At 44.8% G+C, this 26,789-nt stretch overlaps 1 protein-coding gene across 1 annotated transcript in view; it reads left to right on the top strand.

Annotated features, from left to right (window-relative positions):
• PLXDC1 (plexin domain containing 1) overlaps nucleotides 1-20,526 on the top strand; it is a 42,298-nt gene extending 21,772 nt beyond the window's left edge. Inside the window, exons 7-14 of the mRNA XM_067541198.1 lie at nucleotides 738-837; nucleotides 2,567-2,662; nucleotides 5,118-5,199; nucleotides 9,151-9,211; nucleotides 10,028-10,157; nucleotides 12,246-12,281; nucleotides 12,999-13,159; nucleotides 15,071-20,526. Of these exons, the coding sequence (XP_067397299.1) occupies nucleotides 738-837; nucleotides 2,567-2,662; nucleotides 5,118-5,199; nucleotides 9,151-9,211; nucleotides 10,028-10,157; nucleotides 12,246-12,281; nucleotides 12,999-13,159; nucleotides 15,071-15,190 (786 nt within the window). The 3' untranslated portion in view covers nucleotides 15,191-20,526. The remainder of the gene's footprint in view (nucleotides 1-737; nucleotides 838-2,566; nucleotides 2,663-5,117; nucleotides 5,200-9,150; nucleotides 9,212-10,027; nucleotides 10,158-12,245; nucleotides 12,282-12,998; nucleotides 13,160-15,070) is intronic.
• Nucleotides 20,527-26,789: the final 6,263 nt, after the last annotated feature.

Genomic DNA, 26,789 nt, shown 5'->3' with positions numbered 1-26,789 from the left:
TGAGACAGAGCATGTGGGATAGGACAAAGGGGTCTGGTGCGGAGGTGAATGGGGCAGGAGTAAGGGGGTAGGGACTTGGGAATAGAATGGGAGGTGTGTGGGAGAGCTGGATGTGGATTTGGGTGGAGTGGGAGGCAGGATGGAGCAAAGGACATGCTGACTGTGGGAAGGGTTAGCAGGGAGAATGGCTGCCTTCCTTCCCCACAGCAGGGCCAGGTGAGGGCAAACCTCTGGAAGAAAGTGGATCTGTACTTATAACCCACTGGTCAGTGTGTGTTGTGAGACACCCCACCCTGGGCATGACCCACAGAGGATGAGTCTGGCATGTCTCCAGCTGTAAAAACTCGTACATTTAGCTGTGGTTCAAGCCCTGCTGTTGACCCAGAGGGTGGTGGCCCATCACATGTGCTCCACACAAATGTTCTCCACGTAGCACCTGGGCCAGCTAAACTTGTTATTCACATGAGGGTTGACTGAGCCCTGGAAGGCCTGGCTGATGGCCTAATCTCCAAACAGACTTGGGCAAAGCCAGGCTAGGTGTGGGTCAGGCTGGTCTAAAACTGCAGCCTTGAAACAGCTTCTGGAGTGTCAGGTAAATAAAGAGGGGAGAGTCCCAATGGAGCATCAGTGACACATTTCCCTTCACTCTGCCACTGCCCCTTATGACATACGTCCTGAGTGCACAGCCCCAGGGGGAACCCTAAGGTTTCATGTCCCCTTATCTCTCTGCATTCCAGATCCCCATGTCCGTCCTGGAGATCAGCACCACGCAGCACCCCGTCAAAGCTGGCCTGTCCGATGCCTTCATGGTCCTCAACCCCTCCCCTGACATTCCTGGTGAGTCTCTGCTGGTGGGGCTTCATTTGCTGACTATGGCAAGCAATGCAGGAGGAGTGAGTGAGTGAGCGAGGCTGAACATTGGCCCTGTGCTCACAGAGCATGACTGTCAGATAATGGCACTCCAAGGGCATTGCTGCTGGAAGACGAAAACTTCCCTCCTTCATATGGTCAAGAAAGAGAATCACGTGGCCCTGCACTGCTATGTGTGCCATGTTGCATGTGAGCTGACTGCATGCTCTGTGTTGCATGCATGTTGTCACATGCGCTGTGTGCTGTATGTACTTGTCATGCGAGCTGCATGTGGTTGCAGTATGTGCTGCATGGCTGTTGTGTCATGTGTGCTGTGTGTGTGTTGCATGTATTTGTCATGCATTGCGTGTCTCTGTTGAAAGGGCTGTTTCAGCCTCTCACTCTTCTTTCTTTCCTGTAATGAGAAACCGAACCACACTCTCCCTGTGTCCCTTAGAAGGCTGTGCTGCACCCACCGTGGTTGCTGTTGCTTGTTATTTATGAAACCTGCCATCTGGCCCTCATTTATTACCCATTTACAATGGTTTGTAGGAAAACCTCAACTGGCCTGGATTGTGCCTCCCCTCCCTCCCCCCCCGCCTCCTGCCTGCCCCCAGCCCCAGCTGGGTTCATGCTGCCTGCTCCACCTGGATGTTGGGACCATGCCCCTGCCTCCCACCTGCCTGTGAGGCCCCCAGGCCGGGGACCTAACAGGGATCGGAAGGGACAACGTGGAGCTGAAAGGAGGGAGGAGGAAGCAGAGCAGCACTGTGCCCTGCTTATCTGAGTGTCTCCAAGTTCTGCACATACAATGGGTGTGAACCAGGGCACACCCATGTGCTCACACATGCATGCACACAGTTAGAAGTAGGGTCAGCATTAGCCCCTCAGGGACATAGACCCAGAGTGGTGAAGTGACTTGGCCAAGGTCACACAGTCAGTCAGTGGCAGAGCCAGGGAGAGAACCCAGGAGGCCTGAGTTCTGGACCCCCCTGCTCTAGCTGCTAGACTGAGGAGAGGGGAAAGTTAGAGAGAGGGGAGGGGAGAAGGAAGAGCAAGGGGAGTAGGTGACAAGCAGCACTGGAAGCATGTTGGGATAGGAAACACGAGGCTGCGTAGCCTGAAGCAGGTGCCTCCCGCAAGGGAAAGATATGGGGTTGGGCGAGGCTTTGCATCATGAGTTGTTACAGCCTGTTTGCTGTGCGGCCCGTGTTTGCTGAGAACGATGCAGAACCGAGTCACATCCGTTTCAGGAGTTTGTGGGTGGTGGAGAGGATGGAGACAGGATAGACAGCGCCAAACTTCTCCAAGTGGGAAGCAGGGAGAACATGGAAAAGAGGGACATCCCTTCCCCCACATCAGCACCCTCCTCTGCTCTCCTTCCCAGCATCCCTCTTTTCCCACTCCCCTCCTAGCATCCTTGAAGCATCTGCACACTGTTATCTCCTACAGTGATGGCCCCAGGGGCTCAGCCGCTAACATTAATATTTCAGCTAGGAATTTGCATACAAAGTCACTCCCAATCCCAGGGTTTTGGGGACCCTGACTCGATTCCCAGGAGGCAGATCACCATCGGGGACAAGAAGAGCTAGGTTCTTTGAGTCCCTTCACCACCCCACAGGTCAGCAGCCAAGCCCATGTGAGTTGAGGAGCAAAGGGAGCAGGCGGGGTACGATGGCCTTGTGCCCCTGTCTGATGGTGCCCCTCACTGTTGCAGAGTCTCGCCGCAGGACGATCTACGAGTACCACCGCGTGGAGCTGGACCCCAGCAAGGTCACCACTATGTCGGCCGTGGAGTTCACCCCATTGCCCAGTGAGTCACATGCCATCTACTGCCTATCACCTGTCCAATTCATTCGGTTACAGGCCTGTATTGTGGGGCTGAAGGTCCCTGGTTTGATGCCTGCTGACCAATGTGTTAATGTGGCTGCAGCCTGGATTCGGGCCCACCCCATCGCAATTCCCAAATGCCTTGCACCATTGTGGCTGCTTTGTAGGCTGATGTGTGGGAACAGGTGAAGGGATATATCAAGGGGCAAAAACACACACTCTGATTAGTTTTGCAGTCCTGACATGAGTGAGAATAGGAAACACAATGCCAGCTTGCCCCACACTTATGTACCATGATCCCAAGCTGCAGCCCCCCATTTGCTATGCAAGTCCTGTCCCTCCCACCTAGCTTGACCAGTGCTTCTCATTCCTAACCTTTCACATCCCCTCAACTCCCCACCAGCGTTACCCTGAGCTGTAGCATGCCCGGCTACTCCAATCGCTGGGGACCCCAGCCTATCCCTACCCCACCTGCATGGTTAATGCCCAGCCATCGCAGTTTGCGGCACTCTGGCTGTTCTAATTCAGCTGGGCCAGTCACATCAGTTTGTGTTGGCAGTGTGACGTGGACAGACGTTCACAAGAGCTGTGACCCAGCAGACTAGGGCCATGTCTACACTAGGAACGCTTTGCCCATATAGCCTTGCTTTTCTCCTGGTGTGGCTGAAGCTTTTGGTGGTATAGCTTATTCCAGCTCCCTCCCTAGCAAGCTAAACTGGTACAAGCTCAATTTTGCTAATATAACTACATCTACATTAGGGGGTTTTGCCAGCATAGCCCTGTGGGTCAGAGATCACACCTCTTCATACCCCGGGCAGACACAACTATGCTGGCAGGCGGCTATAGTGCAGACATGGATTTAGTGTGCCTGTGATGCAAATCTGTATTTGAACGCCAGCTCTGGACAGAAGGGAAAGAAAGTCTAGTGCATAAGACATCTCCTCTCTCATCCCATGCTGTTCCCCCGCCCTTGCAGATAATGATTCTAAGCATTGGTTTATTGCAGCTTCGTTCACGAGACCCTTTCAAAGCAAGGTGGAGAGTGTACTCCTTGAACAAATGACCAGTCCCCCCTCAATGATGTTCACGAAGGATCCTGTTAAATAGATACATTTAGCAGGCGAGGTATTAAGGACACACACAGGGAAAGTTGTCATGCAGCACATAAATACCAGGCAGAAAATAAACTTGTCCCGCGTATGCCAAGGTTATGCATTTAAACAACATCCTCTGGGTATTTTATAACAATCTTAACAGTAGGCAGGGCTACTGCAAAGCTGATTATAAATAAGGATTCTGTGATTTAAAAAAAAAAAAAAAAAATTCCTAAGACTCGCTGCTTTGTTTTCACGTGGCAGCTGGGGGAGTTGATAGCTATGGGAAAGTACTAGATTCTCCCTTCTGGAAATTGGAGTTTCAGTCCTATTTAGGTCAGAAGTGGAATGAATGTGGCAGGGCTGCACCTATTCCCTAGAGGGCACTTGTCCCCTCTGCAGTATAAGTTCACATTCCAATGCAATTGGCAATCTCTGTTAAGAAGATAACCAGGATTGGAATAGCCAAGTGTGGAGGTGGGGTTGGAGGTCAGAACTAAGGGGTGTCAGGTGAGTGTAGGGAGCCCAGTGCTGAAATAGCAGGGGAGCTGTGGGTCAGGATTGAGGGGTTTTGGCAGAGCTGTGAGTGTGGGGAGCCCAGAGTTGGAGTAGCCGTGGGGCTGGCAGTCGGGACTGAGGTACACCAGTAGAGATGGGGTGCTGCCATTCAGGATTGAGGTGCATTGGTAGAGATACATGGGGCTCAGGAGTGGATGACTGCATAGACAAATGTGCGCTCAGTGCTGTGCGGTACTAGATCAAGGTTAAGCTCTATACTCTTTCACAATGTGCTATATGGGCCTCCCAAGGGAGGCCTTGTTAAAACTCTGCAGCCAAAACGAAGGGAAGGCTGGGATGGTTTGTCAGCTTCTGGTGGAAGATGGATCCTGCTAAATGCTCCTTCCCAAAGAGGATGACAAATGAATGACACTCTTCCCCCCTTCCCCAGGGTCTTGCTACAGGCCCAACACTGGGCTATTCTGTCTACTCCAAATATATTTTCAGGAGCAAAGTATGAGCATTCTCAACAACTGAAGTTTAATTTGTTTGAGTTGCAGCCCTTCTTGGTTCTGTGTCTAAATAGGAAAAAGCCTAGGCCTGGGATGGGTTTTCTCTCAGGCTAAGTTGGGTGGGAGTCACGTGCTGAAATATGATCATCCCGTTCCTTCAAGGAAGATGCTGACTTGACTTCCAAGCTCATTGCTGCCTGAAGTTGGAGCATAGACTCATCTGTCCATGGTCTCCTTTGGCCGCACCCCGCACCGAGCTTTGCCTATATGCTCCCTTGTAACCGGTTGTCCTGATGATAGTGTGCTGCTGGTGCCTTTCTTCTTTTTCTTGCAGCCTGTCTCCAGCATCAGAGCTGTGATGTGTGCGTGACCTCGGAGCTGACTTTCAACTGCAGCTGGTGTCATGTCCTGCAGAGGTAGCTCAGATGGGTTTCCTCTCTGGTCCTCATTGTGCTAGCACTTCTGCAGCTGGAAGAGCAAGTTGTAATCTTGGGGCTAATCTAAACTGAGACCTGTAACAATGTCAGCATCTTTTTAGAGTCAGTACATGGCTCTTGTTAAGAAGACGCTAATGTGGTCTCAAATCTTAAGGGAAGAGTGATTTGATCACAATCTACAAGTACCTGAAATTTCTGATAGCACAGGTCTCTTTAATCTATCAGACAAAGGCAAGAGATCCAATGGACGGAAGCTGAAGCTAGACAAATTCAGACTAGAAATAAGATGCATATTTTTGGCGGTGAGTGTAATTAACCATTGGAAAAGTTTACTCATGGCCATGGTGGATTCCCTACCACTTGAAGTCTTTAAATCAAGCCTGGATGTCTTTCTGAAAGATCTGCTGTATATCAGCCAGAAGTTATGAGCTTGCTGCCAGAATCATTGGGTGAGGTTCTCTGGTCTGTTTTATACAGGTCGTCAGACTAGAGGATCGGAATTGTCCCTTCTGATCTTAATATCTATTAATCTTGGCCTGTGTCTATGCTTGAAAACCTGCCCCATTTAATATGAGATGTCAAATACGACAGTCCCCCTTCTTTCTTTTCCCCCTTCCATGAGCCAGTATTGCAAACAATTGTCTTGCTAGTGTGGATGGGAGCAACAGAATCCAGCACAAAGTACAGAGGTGCTGAAAGCCTGCAACTCCCATTGGCTTCAGTTGGATTGATGGGTGCTAGGCACTTCTAGAAATCTGGCCTTATTAGTGGTCAGTTGGGGAAAAATTCATGCCCTTTATCAACTAGGGAGGAGGCCAGTGGAGGAATCTGAGAGGGCTGTCTGGAGGGCCTAGCCCTACATTTTCCCTGTCTGCTCTTCATTAGCAGGATAGCAGCCTGGAGTCAGACATTATCTCTTTCTGCTGTCAGGCTTCTCCCTTCAGTGGCGTCACAATCCAGAATGCCTTCCACAGTGATGGACTGTTGGCCTCTAACTCTACCATGGGCCTAAGCAACCTCCCAGGTCTGAACATTGAAGCGCTGGGCATGGGCTTGGAATCCTGGATCCAGAGCCAGACTGGACCTCTGGATCCAACCCCACCCAGCTCTCCATCTTGACTTTGTGGCTCTGGCCCATCTCTCAGATTAGCTGAGAGCAACTTGTGAGGGAGGAATTCAGCCTGGGGAGGAAGGGCTGGGGACTGCTCACCACAAAAAACACCCCACCCCTGTAACTGGCACCGACTGGGCCTCTGGCTGGCAGCATCAACAGGCATGACAAGGACTAAATGCAGGGCTCCCAGCTCTACTGCATGTGGCAGTTCTGCCTGCCGGTCCTGCTGCACTGCAAATGCAGGTGGTCTTCTGTGGACAGGGGCGGCTGTCCTCCTGGCCCTCCCTTGTTTTTAAGAACAGGCTAGACAAACTCCTGTCAGGGATGGACTATACTTGATCCTGTCTCAGCGCGGGAGGCTGCTCTAGATGACCTCTCAGATTCCCTTCCAAACCTATTTTTCTCTGGTTCCAAGCAGCAGAGAGAGGCGGATGAGGGACGGAGGGGAACTTCCCAGGGCTGACTTTAGGTTTCAGATGGAGGGACATGTGGAGGATGAATGGGTCACGAAGGTTGAACTCCTCTCTGGTCCCTACAGTTGTGGATCAAGGGACCCCTTGGGTCAGGAGTGAGGCAGGTTGATGGGGGAATCTGTCCTGTCACAGCTGTGCCCATTCTGAGGTATATAGCATACTTTAGAGTGGTCCGCATGTGGGCCCACCATCATCTGGGTGGGTGCCTTTGGACTCCACCTTCCATCCCAGGATTTAAATAGGCCGCTCCTTTCGCCAGCATAGTGATAAGGAGCATGCAGCAATTTAATGAGGTTTCAGTGAAATAGGATGTATTTTGAGCTAGTGGCAGGGGAGGGGACCCAGTAACACAGATCCGCCGCTTCTGTGCAGTGACATTCATGCCAAGAAGATGCCCAGCTGCTGAGGGACATCATGCCCTCTGACACCCTCTTCTTCTCCACTCCCAATAATGCCCTAGATAGGAGGTGGCCCTATCCTGCCTCCCTAACGGAGAGGGGCTGATAGAGATAGGGCTCCCCAGGAAGCTGTGTTCCTCCTCTCTACCTCTGCTTTATATCACAGTCCCCCAGGCTCACGCTCTTGTCTTTTCTCCCCTTTGTGCAACAACTCTGTCTCCAGGCATAAGTGAATCTGTGTGATGCAGCTGGGACAGCGAATGGCCTGACACACCCCCAAACTAGCATTTTGAGAGGCATTGATCAGCAGTTCATTCCCTTCCACTGGGCTGAGGCTGAAGCATTAACCCAGCGGTTCCCAACCTGTGGTCAGCGGACCCCTGGTTGTCTGTGAGGCTACTACAGGGGTCCACGGAAAAGAAAAATAATAACATCCTCACCAAGGAAATGTATAATTTCAAATAAAATGAGTAGCATGTGGTGGTCCACGAAATGTTTGGAGGTTGAAAAGGGGTCCGCACATTTGAGAAGATTGGGAAGTGCTGCATTAACCCATAGACACGGGGTTTCCTTCTTAAATGATCATCACCCAGTTGATGGTTTCAGATGAGGAAAATCTTGTGTTAATCCCAGCGAGAGAGATGGGTGAAGCTGGTTGGGGCTTTGGTTGCAAAAACAAAACCCAAACCAAGGCAGATCAGGTCTGGGTCCTGGCTGGTCTGAAACTCTCATGCTCATGGGAATCCTTTTGCAGCCCATCTCTAATGATTGCAGGCAACCCTGATCTTCCAAACCCCCATTCACTGACACTCAGTTGTGCTATTATTATTTGTATTACAGTGCCAGCTAGAGGCCTTTGAGACATGTTTGTCCCCAGGACCATACATGCACATCAGTCCACTAAGAGTTTACAACCTCAATAAACACAAAGGCTGGGAGACAGGAGGTATTATTTCCTCCATTTTACACACGGGGAAGCTGCGGCACAGAGAGATTTAGGGTGAGGTTGTCAAGAAGAGCTAAGATAGTCAGCCACCATCTCATTGACTTCCAAAAGGAGCTCGTCACCTTTGAAAAATCCCATCTGCTGTGGCTTGGCCAATGGCACACAGGCAGCTGGTAGCGCAGCCAGGAATTGAACTGTGCCACGGAAGTCCTAGTCTTAACCTGAAGGCCATGCTCCCTCTTTATCTGTCCCTTGTCTAGAAGAGATTGAAACTTTGCTCCTGCTGAGCTCCTAATTTCCACAGGAGCAACATTTAAGCACAGTGGATCTTAGGAACCCTGAATTCCTCGGAGGCCTCCTGCTCAGTTCACTTGTAGTTGGGTGGATCGCTTGTATTAGCTGAGCCCTTGATTCATCTTTCTGTGATCCCCTGAGACCTTCCTAAGTTCAGGCTTCAGCTCAGTTCCCTCTGTTTTTGCTGAGATTTTTTGAGCTGGTGTTTTCTTGGTGCCGTATAGTATTATTATTATTTTTATATGTTGCTTTTCCTGTGCAGATGTTGCTGGAAAAAAACACACTGTGGAGTTCATGGCCTACCCCTGGCACAGAGTCCAGAGGGTGGAAATTCAAACTCACTAAATATATATTTCTTTCCTACTTCCTTGCCTCTCTCTGTCTCCCACAAAGAGGAAAGTTTGGGTCCTTCCAGCGCAGCTGTGTTGGAATCTCAGTGTCCATGGGGACCCCTTTCTATCCGGTCTTTCCAGTCTTGTGCAATAGGCTCATTTCTGATATGTATTTATTCAGTTATCTCTACATGGTGCCCATCATGGTAACATCTGGGATTCTCACACTGATTAAAACCATACGTGTGAAATAAGCAATGCCATCCACATAAAGTGGTCAAATGACCAGTACTGCTTGAACCCTGGCTGCCTTTGCTAGCTGTGTCTAGCAGAGAATGCATGCATCACTGAGTAACATCCCTTCTCTCTGTAGATGCTCCAGTGGGTTTGACCGATACCGTCCAGTGTGGCTGTCACATGGCTGTGACCAGGAGGTGAGATTAAGGGAAGGGTTATTTCCCTTGGGCTGACAGTGTGATGATATCGGTGGCTCCCAGCTTCCCTGAAAAGATGGATTCTGCTCACAGGTTGCTCTACCTGTCTCTCTCATGATGAGAGATTTAGCTGCCTCTGGAATTCTCACTAGGACAATTGCTTCTCAGATCTGTTTGTAGCCATTTGACTCCTGAGACAGAGAGATGGCACATGTCCTAGTCTTCTAGAGATGAAAACTCATGATGAGCTCTGCATGGTCCATAAGAACATAACAATGGTCTGTCTAGTCTGGTATCATCCATCCCTGCTGCACCAGATACAGTGATCCATTGAGTCCAGTATCTCACCTCTCTGTCTTACTGGAATAGATGGATGGTCCATGTATCTGGTCTGGTATCCCACCTTCTTTTTATACTGGAAGACACCTATAGTCCTTCTAATCTGGTGTCCTGTCTCTGGCATTGGCCAATACTGGATGCTTCAGAGAAAGGTGTAAAAGCCTCCATAATGCACCTAAAGATGCCATTCTATTGGGGGGATTTCTTCCTCACCCTCTGGAGCATGATTATTACTCACCCGGAAGCATGAAGATGTTCAGCCCTTGCAATTTCAGTCCTAGCAAGTGTAACTAACTCTAGACTGCCTAAATTAATCTGTTTGCCTCAGAAAGATCAGCTTTGGTGGTACATCTTATTGGGTCCCCCCCAGAGTCTCTGCTTTGTGCCAGTTTATTGGCTTGGTTGACTGAAGCACAAAGAGGTCTTCTTGCTGGAGGATTGCTGGGAATAGTAGCCTTTCTCCATTTGTCTTTTCAGTCGAACGAGAGGACTTGTGAGGATTTGGCAGAGGGTGACCACTACTCACCATCCCCAACCAGCCCCTTCACGTCATTTGATGGAGATGTCACTACCTCCTCTCTTTTCATTGACAGCCTCACCACAGAAGGTACAGACAGCTGGGAATGGGGTGGAACAGCTATTGTAGGACTAAAGAGAAAGCAGTAGCAGTGGAAATGTTCTCTGAGCACATTTCCCCCAAATGTCTATCCCTGGAGAGATCTTTCACTCCAAGGGCTAATGAAAGGAAGTAATATCCAAGAAAATGTAGTTAACATTCCTGGCTCCCCAATCCTATACCTTTAGGCACAAGGAGAGGAGGAGTGGAACAGAAAAAAGGGAGATGAGAATAGAGCGGGGACAGATTCAGAGTGATTAGAAGGTGGTGTAGGTCAGACCACCGCAGCCACCTTGCACTGATGGCATAATGTGACTACAGAGCAGCTGGAAGGCTCTCCTATCATGGAATAACCCCAATGTGAAGGGGCACCCAGACACAGTAAGCCAGTATAACATGCATCATTTGATAGGGCTGCAAAAAAGTGCAAGTCACACTAGACTAATCACTAAATTTGGCCCAAATTCTCTAGACACGGAGCCACAGAGTTCCTCAACATCTCAATCCAAGCATGCTTATACTTTTGGGACTGTTTGGGTCTGGGGTTTTGATTTAAACTCTTCTCCAAAACCTCTCCTTGGTATAACCTACCAGATTGCAGTCTCCTTTGAATGTCTGCTCCATAAAAGAAGTTAAGGTCCTTGCTGGACTTTAGCTAACACAGTAGAGATCACATGTTCACTTCCGACTGATGACCCATGGCTGGCAGTGCTGTCACATTGTGGGTAATAAATCCATAGTCATATGCATTACCTTCTAGTCCAAGAATGGAATTCTCTCCAGTATAAGAAATCCCAAGTAAAGATACTTTGAGACATCCCTGTTCTATTGCTTGTTACTCCTATTAACACATGGGCCGTCTCCTACCACCCTAGTGGCAGGTATCACTTCAGTTTCACCATTTAATAGTCCCTCATGGCAAAGCGCTAATTAGAATAAATAGAAAGGAACATTGTCCTTCAGTAATGGAGAATGGGGGGTTGGGGTGGAGAAGTGCGTGGCTAACTGAGTCAACTTGGAAAAGAGCAATTAAGTGAAGGGGAAAAAACACCACTACTGAGATGATTTTCCAACTCATGATTGAGTCTTGGAAGAAGAACAAGAGGCTTTTTGTGACACATTCAAGCGTGAAATTAATTTGTAATCTTGGACAGAAACAAGCAGCCAGCTGTGTTAGGCAGCGAACTTTATCTGGAGAAGCAAAGCAAAACGAGACCCACCCCTTTGCATCTTCCCCACCCAGCCTGGCTCTGCTCAGTGGAGGCGTTTGACTAGCTGGCGTCCTGTCTTTTATCTCAGCGCTGAGGATAGGCAGAGTCCCAGCCAAGCAGCAAAGAAATCTGGGTCAGGAGTTTTGCTTGACTGCCTCGTAGGTGATGATGTTGCCATGTTAGGCAGGGAGATTCCTACAATCTATATGCTGTTATCTTTGAGGCAGAGAATAAGTGGGACTGGATTTCTGGCCCCCATGGAGCGGGCTCTGGGTTAACATCACTTGCCATACCTATCTGAGCCAGCAGAGAGCCAGCAACATATGCTGACATGTTTCAGCAAATGGCATAGATTGAATATAAAAAGTGTCTAAAAACTGATTACCTCATCTGGGTCTGAATTTTCCAAATCTAGCCTTTTGGAGAATTGTGTGTGCACACACTCATGAATCAACTAGCCTTTGTCATCCCTATCCACTCCTATAAGAAAAATGTGATTGCACATCACACGCAAACATAGGGCCTGATCCAATGTATGTTCATTACTGTGCATAGTGCTTCGATGCTGAAAATGCTTATTTAAGGAGCAATTCATTAAGAACTTTGTGCTTCAATTGCCACATTCACTGAGACTGTAAATAGAAACCCTGCAATTTCATTATTGCCTTGTCTTGTTTTCTATATGTTCCCCCCTCCCTCCACCAAACTGAAAGAGATAAAACTACTCTTACCTGTAACAGGGCAATACAAAGAGGCATGTTTTGGGGATGGAACTCTGTAGGGAGGTGCGGGAGTGTGGAGAATGGAGAGCCCCATAAGGGTCTATTAACTTTCCTGCCCTTTTCTTGCTTTTGTTTCTCTTTTACAGATGACACAAAGCTGAATCAGTACGCAGGAGGGGAAGGTAAGTCCTTAACTGTCTCATCACCCATTCAGATTCTTCCTAAGGGGAACATGTTATGTGAAATCAAATGCACTGGTTAGTTACATGAAGTGTTGTTGTAGCCGTGTTGGTCCCAGGATATTAGAGAGACACAGTGGGTGAGATAATATCTTTTATTGGACCAACTTCTGTTGGTGAAAGAGACATGCTGTCAAGCTTACACAGAGTTCTTCAGAAGAACTTTGTGTAACTGAGGGTATTCTATAGCCTGAAAAATGAAATCATTGATAGGCTCTGGTGCACACATCACCATCTCATCGATGAGAATGACTATTAGCATGGCCAGAGTCCTCTCTCCTCACTGTGCTGATGTTGACTAGGGCTGTGCCACTGCAAGCTTTTTTAGTGTAGCATCTCAAAGCCGACGGGAGAGAGCTTTCCCATCAACTTAATTAATCCACCCTCAGTGAGCAGCAGTAGCTATGTCAAGGGAGAAGTTCTCCCGCGGACATGGCACTGTCCACACTGGTGCTTAGGTTGGTATAACTTACGTTGCTTAGGGGTGGCTTATTCACACCCCTGAGTGACATAAGTGGTAGTGTAGACAAGGCCTAAGTCTTCCTTTGTTCACAGTTCTATGTGCTTTCTCTGCCTCTCTGGCCATTTTATTTTGCTAGGCCTCAGTGATTGCAGTCATTCTCCCTCCATTCCCACGCTCTATAACAATCCCTTTTTCAGGAGTGAGAAATGATCTTCCCAGAAAGAAAGCCGGAGCCCCAATCCACACCGGGACCATCGTGGGGATAGTCCTGGCCATCCTGCTGATTGCAGCCATTATCCTTGCTGTAATTTACATCAGCAGCCATCCCACCTCCAACGCTGCCTTGTTCTTCATTGAGGTGAGTGGACAGACCTTGTCCCAGGCCTTTGGTTACCATCAACAGAGCTGAAGCCACTTGAAATGAGGGAGACGTGTCCCAGTCCCCAGGCAGGCTTGAGTATTGACTCAATGGACTCTGGTGGCCAGATCCTCAGCTGGAATAAATCAGCATGGCTCCTTTGACTTCAGTGGTGCTACAACAGCTTACCCCAACTGAGGATCTGGCTTCTAAATCTATTTCCTTCCCTTATGGGGTTGCCTCGCCTTAGCATTCACATTGATTTGTGCAGCTGGCATGTGCTGAGCCATGCAGTTGAATGTACTGAGCCTTGAATAAAAAAGAGCCAGTTTACCTCCAGGTACAGTTGCCATCAGGGAATTTTAAACTTCTGGAGCAGGGAGGGAGTTTGGGTCTCTCTCACCTAGGGCTTGGTAACTGACCCTACATTTAAAATGACATTTTGTTGCAGTCTGAATCCTCTCAGCAGACTTGATTCAGATACATTTCAATTAACCTAGCTGCCTTTCCTTTACAGGGCGTCTGGGGAAGCCGAGAGGGGAGGAGCAGGGGGTCTTTGATATATTTCGCATCTAAATGTTTCTTTCCATGGTCCTACAGTCACAGCTAATCTTCTAATTCCAGTTGTTGATGTCGGAAAACCCAGTTTCTTTCTCTTTCACTCACACCCAGCTTTTCTCTTTCACTCTCTCACAATCTTTTTCTTTAACTCATTGACTCCTTCACACACAGTCACAGACTCTTTCACATGCTCACACACTCAAACCCACATTTACTCACACTTTATTTCTCCCTTTCGCAATCTCTCTGACACAAATGCTCAAAATGCACACAAATTCCAGACCAAGAGCTCAGCTGGACTGGAGCTGTAACAAAGTTGAGGTTGCTACCTTTTGAGTTGCCCAGTTGGGTTCTGGAGATTGAAACTGATGAACTTTATTAATAGATACTGCTCCATCCTCTGAGATGTAACTGATGATGTGAATATTTTAAATGCAGATTTTTAATTTCCAAATAATCAGGGGCTTTCTCTCCCTCTGCTGTTTACAAATAACTTCTTGGCTTTCACAGATACTTGGGGCAATCAGGAGTGGGTTAATTCCAATATGAGATCTGTTTTGGGGGAAGTGAGCAACAAGAAGACTCCAGCCCTTCTTCCAATAGCCCCTTTTATTCCTCAATCTGTCTCTTTCAAGAGATAGGCTCTGTGATGTCTTGTGGCCCCATTTACCATAGTATCTGAGTGTCTCACAATCTTTTAATGTATTCATCCTCAAAACTCCCCCCATGAGGCAAGGTAGTGCTATTACCTCCATTGTACAGATGGGGAACAGAGCCATCGAGAGACTAAGACCCAGATCCTCAAAGGTTTCAATGGAAGTTAGGAGCCTAAATATATTTTTGGATCTGGGCCTAAGTAACTTGTGCAAGATCACACAGGAAATCTGTGGCAGAGCAGGGAATTAAACTGGTATTCCCAAGTACAACGCTAGTGCCATAACTACTGAACAGTCCTTCCTTTCTGGAGGACTTGAGACCTGGTTTCACCAAAGGCCTCATTTCCTCTCTTTCTCCATTTTAATACTGTTAAGAGGTTAATGAATTGGAGTTAAGCAATACTGTTATCCCACTGGACTATAGTGGTGTGACACTAGATTAAGGCCAGGTCTACACTTAAATTAGATTGACCTAGCTATGGTTTCACACCCCTGAGCGCTGCAGTGAAGCTAACCTAACCTTGGTGTAGATGTGGCTAGGTTAATGGAGGAATTCTTCCGTTGACCTAACTACCACTGCTTAGAGCTCTGTAGAGGTTAAAGGTTGTTTCAGGTCTGGGTTGCAAACTTCACAGCATGTCCCAAATTAAAGCCTCTTCCTTAGCTATTAATGCATCTTTGTCTTTGTCCACAGCGGAGATCACACCGCTGGCCAGCCATGAAGTTCCGAAACCACACCAACCACACAACATACTCCGAAGTGGAACCAGCTGGCCATGAGAAGGAGGGCTTTGTTGAAGCAGAACAGTGCTGAGCGCATTCCTTTTCCTTCCCCACCCCCGCAACCTTGTCTCCAGGGTTAGAGTCTCTTGTTATTCTATTGCAAACGCTCTCCTCTGTCTGAAAAGGAGCAGCAACCAGAGGAAAGACCCGATGGAGCACTGAAAAAGGATGAATCAGGGCAATGCAAGGATGCAACTCTGCTGGAGACTCCTCTGTGAACAGCAGATCCTGAAGCAGAGGCAGAGAATTGTAATGTCAGTCTGCCTGCAGTTTGGCACCAGAGCCCCGGGTGTGTCAGTAGGGAAAACAGCAGTTGAGTTGAGGTTTTTGTGTGGTGTTGACCTCTTCCCTCCCACCTCAGGCATCTAAGATGAGCAGTTCCCAGTCTGGGACCCACATGCTTTCCTCCTTCATTCATCATCCCACCCCACTGCTTCGAACCCTACGCCTCTGTCCTTCAAGCTAATAGCTCTCACCCTCTGTCCAGGAAGCAAGACAGATCTGACCCATCTAAGGTCGATGCCCTGTAGAGGATTCACCTTCATGGGCACTTCTGAAAAGTAGCTCTCGTCAGTCCTTTCTGGTTGGCCACATTATTAGGCAGATGTGGAAGAGACCTCAGATCCTTTCCTCAAAATCCAGGTCATCTTCTGCTCTCATCTCTGCCTCCAAACCAGATCTGATTAGAATGGGAGTGGGTGGGGAAAGAGCATTATGGAAAACGTTATTCTCCCTGGGCTAAATCCTGAAGTAAACTCAAACAAATTTTTCACTGAAGTCAATGGAAGTTTCACCTTAGTAAGGACAAAGGGCTAGAGTTTGAACTCAGTAGCACTGTCATAAATCCATAGTAATTGCATTGGAATCAGTGCATCGGGGGCCTGCTCCAAAGTCCATTGCAGTCAATGGGAGTCTTTCTATTTACTTCAGTTGGATTTAGATGAGACCCCAGTGGAGATTTGCACTGGTACTACTGGTATCAAAATCTGACCCTGAGTAAGGACTTTAGCATTAGACCTCTAGAAGTTTTCTTTTTCTTTGCACTGAGAACCAAAGACTAGTGTACAGAAAATAGAGGTTCTATCCTGCTCCCTTTGAAGCCAGTTGCATGACTCCAACTGGAGCAGGAGTGGGCCCTAAATTGAGGACTGACAGACACCCAAACAGACTCCCAAGGCTAGTGTGAAGTGCTATTTGCATTCCCAGAAGAAACAGGGTGAGTTTGCTGTATTGTTTTTGCATGTTTCTTGTCTATTTATTCTGATGTCATATTTAGTGCATATTTTATCTACTGGCTGGTTCAGCTGTCACTGGCAGTGATTACTGCCAAAGGCAGGGTCTGTCTAATTAATGTTTTCTGTCTCATGGACTGAATTTATATAGCCATTAAGGATAAATATGGATGCTAGGTGGCATTTAGACCCTGGCTTATACTTCTTCAGACATAGCCACTAGGGAAGCTTTTGCTGCATCTGATTATCTCATGAAGACACCAAAATGCTCAAACAGGCTAAGTCAGGCTGAACTATGCCAAGTTTTTATGGACCATCAGCCCAGACATTCTCTCTCCAGAGATATTTAGAAGATAAACTTTAGTTCCAAGCAGGATCTTGAGCTAGAAGGTTGATTTCTCTTCCCCTCCCTCTAGTTGAATAAGTTTAAAGGAACACTGTCATGTAGTTTATACTCCAGATATGGCCTGCTTTAAAATGGTTATAATCTAGTAGGAGATTTCCCCTGGATTTTCAATCTCTTCATACAATAATCACATTTTTTTCACCTGTTAAAGGTATATAAAATATTAACTGGCAAAGAGAAGGTCAGTTAGGTATTCCTGTTTACTTTGTCTCATAATACAAGGGGACATCCAGTGATTGTAAAAGGCCACAAATGTAAACCACATATACTTTACACAATGTATAATTAACCCATGTAACTCACTGCCACAAAAATTATTGCAGCCAAGATCTTAGTAGGATTCAAAAGAGGATTAGACATTTAGATGGAGAATTCAAACATGAAAAATTGTGTTAAGTAAGATAAAATGTGTAAGGGATATAATAAACTCTCATGCTTCAGGGCATAAGCCAACCTCTGAATGCCTGTGGTCAGGAAAAAACTTTCTTATGGGCAAATTATTCCATAGTTGCCCACTATGGGGTTTCTTCCATTCAGGCATCTGGTACTGGGTGCTGTCAGAGACTGGATATCAGATTAAATGAACTACAGTATGATCTAGTAAGGCAATGTTCCTAATTTTCCAGCAGTGAACAAAAATTGTCATTATTGGTTAGACTATGACCATGATTTCTGGTTTTCATTGTTTTATTTTTCGTGATTTTTATTTTATTTTTAGGTAAATATATGGCTAATTTTCTTGGAGCAAAAATTTTTATTCAGTGTTAAAAATATGATTCTCCTTTAACGATAGATAAAGATCAGATCCTTCCAGAGTTCCACTTTGCTGAGCATGACTTCTCAGCAATACTGGAAGGCTTGAGGTCTCCATAAATAATTGTCAACACTACAAAAACTGTAAATTTTAGGGATTTATCAAAACTGAATTTTAAATATTTCTTTGGTAGGTTTTGATCAGTTTTAACCTAAAATTGTCAAACCCTGTCCCAGACTGTACAATATTTGGGAGGGCTGCAGCACAGACAGGCAGCAGAAGGTGCACAAATTAAATTTAGAAAAATACATCTGTTTGTTTCACAATGTTGATGTCACTGGGGACACGGGTGGCAATCAAAGAAGTAAACGTGGCAGGGCCATGAATAGTTTGAAGCAAAGGCAGAAGAAGAAAAAAATCAATGTTTGCCAAATAGGAAAATGGAGACAGGAATGTTTATTTTCATGTTTCTAAGAGTCTGGGAAGATGAAGAAATTACTTTTAAATTTTTACTTGGCAGTGCCCCTTTAATGAAAGTGACGTGAACAATGTTCTGGAAACAGCACCCCTCTACCCATGAGTTTAATTGTTAACTCTTTACCACTAAATCTTCATGACATCTTTTACCTAATTTCCCCCTAAATGAAAAGGTGGCATTTTATTTCACCATATAGTTGTGATATAATTCATGCTCTCAATCTCTGAGGTGACTTATGGGGTAGCCTGATACCTTGCTACATGTGAGCCAGCATGTTGCAATTATGACACAAGGGTTCACCAATTGTTGTCAATGCAATTCTTTGCCACCCAATTCAAGGAGCTGTGTAGCTAGTGGGCACCCACTGCCTGGTTTTGAGGAGGGGGACACTCGACATACTTCACCCCACATTTGAGAAGGGAAGATCTGCTGTCCCACATATGGAGATCATTCTCTATGGTCAGTTGAGAGGCAGTGCAGTACACTGGCACCCGCTGCCTACTGGAGTACAATTCTTCATTATTCATCCATAACCTAGCTGATGTATCAATGTTGAGAAAGAGGTGAGACGCAGTATGATATGCCAGTGCCAGCTGCCTCCTCCTTTTATCCTCTAGAGATAGATATGAGCAGAATCTATCCTTTCTAAGCCATCTCCTAGTTGTCGTGGTTGGACCCAGAGTCGCATGAATGGACCACAGAGGAGTTAAAGAAGGACATCCCCAACACAGAAAACTGTGCTGTGGAATCCTGATGATCTGAACTCCCATTATCCAAACCCTTTTTATGTCTGCCTGTTGCTGAATCCTTGTCTATTGACTGTCAGTTATCTGTACTCCAAATTATTCCAACATATTTGGTATCATGCAGGCAATTCAGAAAACTAAGATTCTTCTGTATGACTCAGAATTAACCCTTGAAGTGTTAAAACAGCTTAAGTTCCCATGGGCATATGCTTCCCTGCATTGCTTTGGAATCTCTGCCAGGAAAGGCCATTTGGCCTTTGTCCATGTAAAAGCCCCTGAATTGCCCATGTTTCATGTGCCCATAAGGCACAGAAAGGAGTTAACCTGCAGCATTAATTTCAGAATTGAATGTTTATTGGTAAAAATAGGAGCATGAGTCTGGGATGGAAGGAAACAAAGGATCCCAGGCACTCTTCATAGTGAGGTCTGCCTCTGGGAGCTGTAAGACCATTTTGAGTCAGCGGAATCAGTCAGAGTCAATCTTTCAGCATGCAGGGTCTCTAGTTTTCATTGCATATGACTTCACATTGGAATAGGTCTATCTCCTACCCTAAAGGGCAGTGGTGGTGATGATGTTAAAGGGAGGAAGAAGAAATGTGAAGGATTCTCACTGCCAACCTACAAGTGCTGGACCATCATTCAAGGAAATGACGCCTGGGACCAAGTAGGCGGCCATCAGTGTAACTCAGATGATTTGGAGATGCAGGTTAATCCCGCCATTCTCATGTGCAAAGCTATGATAGGAATGCCAGTAGTGTGACAAGAAGCACCTGGCTTCTGTAGCCATGTCCTGAAGTTTTGGTTTAGATCTAGTGTGAACCCTTTGGCTTGGCTTCTTCAGAAGCAAATTGTATAATGTACATGTGTATATTGACTTGTGTATATTATAGATATAAAATAAGCTAGGGCTGTTAGCTGTGCTCAGTCCATTGCTTTGTGGTTAAAACAAGATACAAATACAACCAACTGCTGATGCCTTCCCCAATTTGTCTTTTTAAGGACAGAGCCCTTGCAGTTTGTGGCAACTGTTGATCATGTTGTTAGGGTGTAGCATTGCTGCTTGTCCTGAAATGGAGATTGACATACATATGTTAATTGACCACTTGTGTGCATTCAGCAGTTGGGAAAATACACAACAGGGTTTATTAAAGACAAACAAAACAAGGGCTTGCTTCTGCTCCTGCTGAAATCAGTGGCCAAACCCCCTTTTATTTCAATGGGAGCAGGACCTGATTCCAAAATATTTTCTCTCTTAGTAACTAACAGTCTACTTTCCACATACTTGAATTTACAGCACAATTGGACTATTTTGGGGGACTAAAGACACTTTAGTTGTCTTTTAATGCAATGTATTTAGTATTGATTATCTGCATGGAATACAATATTAATACTTAAAAAAACTTTTTGGACTGCTTTGTTTTCAAAATAAAAAGGGCAAAGGATTGTTGGCGATGTTATGCAAACTTCCAAGCATGATGGGAATAGTATTTTATTTATGTCTTATGCATTGTTTAATGGGCACTATCACAATAATAGTCATATAAGTATATTTTTAAAGATTTCCTTCTCTGTTACTAATAGCAGATTTTAGATGATTAAAATGGAAAGAATTTTCAAAAACATGGGGTGTGATTCTGATCTTATTTACCAGAGTAACTCCACTGTCTTCAGTGGAGCATTTCTGATTTATACTAACGTAACTGAGATCTGAATCAATCCTATAATTTTGTTTTCATTATTCTGTTCATTCATCTTATGTAGATTTTGCAGGTCATTCATCTTGGACAAGGACATTAGGCAGGTCAGTTTCACTTTCTTGATCTCTGGCACTAGTACCCAGACACTTTATAAATGCAAAATAGTTTATTTTTTATAAAGATCACTGAGGCCTCCAGGAATACCATGGTTTAACCCAGTGCCTTTCTTGTACAGTGAAGGTATAAACAGGGAAGAATTATATCATGGACACTTTGTAAGCACCTTAGCTATGGTGTTGAAAAGACAGTACTGCACTTAGTGACAGGTGGCAACAGATCAATTCTATAGAGATTTTCACTGTTGCTTCTTTTATATCGTTTTCAGAATGGTAATGGATACAAACACAGCAAGTATTTCCCTCAGGGTAGTATATTGCCACGATTGGATTTTAATCCTTTGAATGCTTGAATTTTCCAATCTGATAAAAAAATACATGGGGGTGTTAGAGCTTATATGCCAAAGTGTGCGTGTGTAAATAAAACTTCAATGAACCTTTACCTTTATGCTAATACTCTGTCGGTCTGTAGCATTTTCAGACCAAAAATCAGAAAGCATTGTAATTGATTGATTAAGCTTCACAATCTCTCTAGGAAGTAGATATTAGCCCCCTTTTACTGATATATAAACTGAAGACCAAGGAGGTCCACAACAGAGGAAGGATGGTCTTTTGATTAAAGCACTGACGGTCATAGGATTAGTCCCTACTGATGCCCCTTGGACGTATGTGATGATCTGTTTGATTCCATGCACCATCTTTTGAGATATTTTTCTAAATGATATGCTGTAGTTCAAGCACAGTTTGGACATGAAGCAGAAATTAATACAAAGACATTCTATGGCCTCTGTTATACAAAGGTCAGACAAGTTGATCACAATAGTTCCTTCTGGCTTTAAAAATCTATTAATTACTGGACTGGAACTCAAGAGATTCAGGTTTAATTCCTGACTCTCTGCCTCAGACTTGCTCTGTGACCTTGGGGAAGTCACTGAATCTCTCTGTGCCTCAGTAATTCTGTCTGTAAAATTGGGATAATAATCCTTTTCTCCCAACCTTTGTCTGTCATGACTAGTTAGATTGTAAGCTCTCTCGGGCAGGAACTGTCTCTTACTATGGGTATGTACAGCACCTGGCACAGTGAAGCCCTGATCGTGGTTGGGACCTCTTGGGGCTACAGTAATAATAATCATTAATAAATGTGAGGTTAAGTGACTTTCCCAAAATAACACAATAATTCAGTGGCAAAGATTGTAGGAGAAAGTAGAAATCTTAATTCCCAGTCCCTTGCTCTACACATTTCTTTGCACAGAAAAGGAGCTGAGGTTTGTTGCTAGAGGAAGGCATGGAATAAACTACAGTTGGCCTTAATTATTTTCTCTCTCACAATTTCATCTTCCACCACCCCCCAAAAAAAACAAACTTTGCTTTAAGATATCCAAATAAACAAAGATGTAAAAATTAATGAGCAAATATCATCCCAGCAACAGGTCATCTTATAAATAAATACACTGGCCATTGCGCAAATAAACAAGGGTTTGTGTAGTGGAAATGCAGCAGTAACCTCAGGTATGGCAGTACACTTAGCTATAATTAACGGCAGTCTGAAAACAACTAGATGATGGACTGCTGCAAAAAGACCTTGTGGCTGATGGAATCAAATCTCAAAATAGATGCATAGATACAAAGCTGCAATTTTCATTAGTGCCAAGGAGTGAATCTGTGATTACAGCTCAGGGCAGAGCATTAGGACTCCTGGGTTCCCTGCCTGGTTGTGGTGTTTACTTGCCGTGTATAGCCTTGGGAAGTCAATGATCTGCTCTATGCCTCAGTTTCCTCATCTGTAAAAGGAGAGCTGATAATACTTTTCTCTCTCATAGGAGGATTGTGATTGTAATTTTTTAATGCCTGTAAAATGCTTTGAGATTCTTAAGTGAAAGGTGCTTTGGAAAGGGCAAATATTATTTGCTTAGGTTTACTATAAGAATCTTGCATATGTCAGTCTTCCTAAGATGAGAAACTACTAGTGTCAAAGTTGTCTCCCTCACCCACCCATCTGTAGGAGAATTCAGAAGCCTTCTCTTCACAGTCTCAGAGATCTGAAAGGGGTATCTGTCCATTTATTCATCTTCTCTGGCTGGAGTATGGCAACTTGTTTGCCACAACAGAGTGAAAGAGAAAGGGGGAAAAATAACACTCATGCAAACTGGAACTCATACAGATTGTAAAAAAGGTCTGAAGAAAGCCATGAATTCACTTAATGCTGGTTTTTATTATCTTTGAGAGACAATTTTATTAGTCTGCATAAAATACACTTCCCTCTTCAGGACCATAGATGCTAATAGCAGATTTTTGGTCTCAGCAAAGGGAAATGCATGTGTGTGTTAAACCACCACCACTTCATTCTTCAAAGGGTGCTCACCCTCTTCCCTGGGGATGTTGTGTTTGCCAACCTGTCGCCAAGTGCTACAGGAAGAATTAACCACTACCTTTTTTGCCCCCAAATCTGATGGGTGAATTTACTATGAAAGTTACCTGGGTACTACCTAAGCTAAAACTCAAAGCTAAAACTCCAGAGTAACTATCAGGATCTCTGCCAGGTGAGCTGATAGGAAACCTCATGTACAACTCCTTTCTCTGCACCCCTAACTAACCTGGCTGAGCTATAAGATCAGAGGTGCCCTGAGAATCATCCAACTTAGAAATGGCAAAGACATATATGATCATTTGCTTACTCCCACCCACTGCAGGCTTGTTCTCTATATTGCCCACTTTCAGGCTTTGTCCATTCTAGTTTCAAATGTCTCAAGCATTGAGGCTCTTACCACCAGGAAGAGCCTCTTTAAGCTTTTCTCTGTAGATCTTGCAAACAGCACACGAGGACAGATGAGGAGGAGGAATCCTCAGTGTGATAAGTTGATAATTATCATCACATCCTCCAGAAAAGCTCGACTAACCCCTCAGTCTAAAGGAGCAGACAACACCCACACATCTCCTTTTAGCTATCAAGCCAAGAGGCTCAATGCAGTAACCTTCACCTTCTCCCACCTCTTTCTCATTACAAAGCGATGAGAAAGAAATTCTGAGCCCATTTCACATATTGGAAATTTTCCAAAGGCTCAGTTTTTGGAGGATGGGGGTAGAATTTATTCCTGATTGTTTGGTAGACAGATCAGACTAGGCAGCAGGTTTTCCTTTTTCTCTTGAACCTGACCTAAATTGAACTGATTCCACCCCCTCCTCAACTTGTGCTAAAAGTCATAACGAGATAGGCGGTTTCACTGTTTTTGAAAACCCAATAAAAACCTAGATATATGGTGAGGGAATGTATGCTAAGTCCTTTTCCTCTACACAAAATCCATCTCAGGGTTGTTTTGATAAGAAAGAAAAACACTTCCATATTTTTATTTTTTTTTAAAGCAATGAAAAGAAAAGAGCAGGTTTGCTGTTCTTTTCAGAATAATAGTAGGTTTCATGCTCCCTGACAAGCTGCATGCTAATACACTCTGGCTTCCTGGTGCCTTCTGCTAAGGGTTAGTTCAATGGCTCTGCCTGGCTGTGCAGGGATTTGTAACTCTGTCAGCCTACAGCCCTATAGAATAATAAGAAAACCTGCAGTAAGAATCTCCCACTTCCTCCATACTTTCCCGACCCTTGGCTGAAGGAGGTGGCGGTATCTTGATGTGCCAGACAGTCCACAAAGGAATGAAAATATATCACAGCTCCTGCTGTTGGCAGGAAAAGTAAGTGATGCCTGGAGGTTCCTAATGGAACCAATAATAAGAGCATGAATTTGCACTCAGTTCTCCGAGATGCACTCTGTGTCACAGGTGTTAGAAATGGAGACAGGCAGATGCTCAAAATTAGGCACATGGCAACAAATAATAGAACAGGAACCTTGAAACAGTAGTCGGGTTCATTTCTTTAACATTTATGACATTCCTTGTTATTTTACTCTCTTGATTCAGCATTTCTAATATCAAGACCTTACCAGAGACCAGATCCTATTTCTCACTATTTGAACCATGCAGTCTCACTGGCTTACTTCTCTGGTCATAATGTAGAGAATGTCATAATGTAGAGAATATGCATCTAGTTTTGTGTTGGATTGAGATAAACTTGGGTCTATAATGAATCAGTAACCTTTTGTTCAAATTGAGAGACTTGAGTATGATTGGAGGGGATGGAATATGTTTAATTGTTAAGAAGGTACATGATAATTTCCTCCTCCCATTGTTATTTACATACCAAGAAATACTGGAGGAACTCGGCTTTTTCTAAATCTCTATAAAACTGAAATTCTACTTTTAAAGCAAGAAGATCAGTGTCCCATTAGTTGTAGGATTTGATGTTTTTCAGTAAAAAGGGAAGTAGGCCGGTTTCCCACAATCCTGTCTGCCCCCCTCCCTTCCATTGGAAGAAGTGAGGTATTTTGACAATTATTTGTATGGTTATTACATTTCTATAGTATCTTTCATCTAGAAGGATACCAAAACACACTACAAATGTTAGATATAACAAATCACTGAAATGCACCAAACTCTGATGTGAAAAATGGCACCTGCTTCATTGTGTATAGCAACATTCAACAGTCATTTAGGATAAGAGTAAAGAAAAACTGCAAGTGCAGAAGGGATTTAGGTATGCAGAATGTAATTCCCCAAATTGGAATTTGATAAGGATTTCGAGGCGTAATACTCCCACTTTTAATAAATTTGCCATGGTACATTTAATCACTAAGTAGTCAAATCTTTGGTTTGATATCTTCATCCAAAAATCAGCAGCTGCAAGGTTTCCTAATGAAGTTTTGTGTTAACTTTCTGTAATCTCCTAGAGACATAATGTCCAGCCTTCTGGCTAGGACTTTGGAACAAACAAAGAAGAGAAACTGCTGCTGAGAGTTCCCATCCCTAGTTTATTGCAAGCTCTAGGCAGTGCTGCCCAGATAACTCATGCAGTGCAGACGTGATCTGTAAAGCTCATATTTACATGTCACCCTGTCAAACTGAAGTGCTTTGATATATGGAGCTCCTACTGAATCACCGGCAACATTTCCTGCAGAAACTAGATTTCCCTTGGAGATGTGTCATCCACAATGACCAGGCCTACCAACTTGCCTAACTTGGGACAGTGAATAAGACTACAGGGCAAGGTGGTATTGATTGCAGTATATTTCCTATTTGTTGAAAAACTTCCCATAGCCTGAACAGGTGATTATCTCCATGTTGTGCTGACAGGTTCCCATCTGTTTAGAGCTGAACACTGCATTTTAAAAAGCATCAGAGAAGGCAAGAGCACCTGTTATGCTTTGGTAGTCTTGCTTACCTATTCAGAAATCCAGAGGAATATGATTTGAGATACTAATGAAGTCTTAGTATCCAGGTCTTTCTTGTACCAATGTCTATTTCTCTGGAAACTGAAGGATGGAGTAGGTCTGCTTGTGGTGCTGGAGACTGGAAAATATGCCCTTATTCTACTAGGGAAGGAGCAGACTGGAAAACATAGAAAGCCAGCTCCTCAGCTGGCATTCATTCACTTTATTGAAGCTGTGCTGATCTGGAATCAGCCCAGAATGTCCAGTGATGATGTATAACACTGTAGGGCACAAGAAGAGGACTTTTCACAAGCCTGTACCACCTTCCCATTTATCTGACCAATGCTCTTTCCTGCCTTGTGTCTTTCAATCTTACATTTCCTCCATTGAAATATCTGGTGTCATACTTAGAGATGGGGATTAAAGATAGCTGAATTCTGTGCCCAGCTTTGCCATTTCTCTGCTGTGCGACTTTGAGGAAGTCACTTAACCTCTCTCTCTGCTTCAGTTTGCATCTTACCTACTTCACAGGGAGTGTTGTGAGGCGCTATGATTCAGTGTATCCAAAGCATCTTGAGATCCTCAGATGCAAGGAACTGCAGAAGGACAAAGTATTATTAATATCTCCTAACTCTGATCACCTTCAGGAATGAAGTGGGGGAGACCATTAATTCCATTTCGGCTTCCCTTTAGACTAGGTCTCTCCTCTGTTCTGGTGCCAAGAGGAATAAATAAATGGGAAAACACCTTTAATTGCCTGCATGATGATGGACCTCCTATTATGTCCTTCTGAAGCTTCGAGGTTCCATGGCGCTTCAAAAGAATACAACTCTGTTCTGATACTGCAGTGAGGATCAGCAGCAAGTGGATTAATGCAACACTACAAAACTGAGATTAGGAACACTACAGCAAGGGTTAACCTGACATAATTATCTCAATGTGAACCC

The sequence above is a fragment of the Emydura macquarii genome, unplaced genomic scaffold, assembly GCF_026122565.2.
Source record: "Emydura macquarii macquarii isolate MOO-44397 ecotype Brisbane River unplaced genomic scaffold, CSIRO-AGI_Emac_v2 contig_629, whole genome shotgun sequence".
NCBI lineage: Eukaryota > Metazoa > Chordata > Testudines > Chelidae > Emydura > Emydura macquarii.
This window is presented reverse-complemented; position numbering and strand designations above follow the sequence as displayed.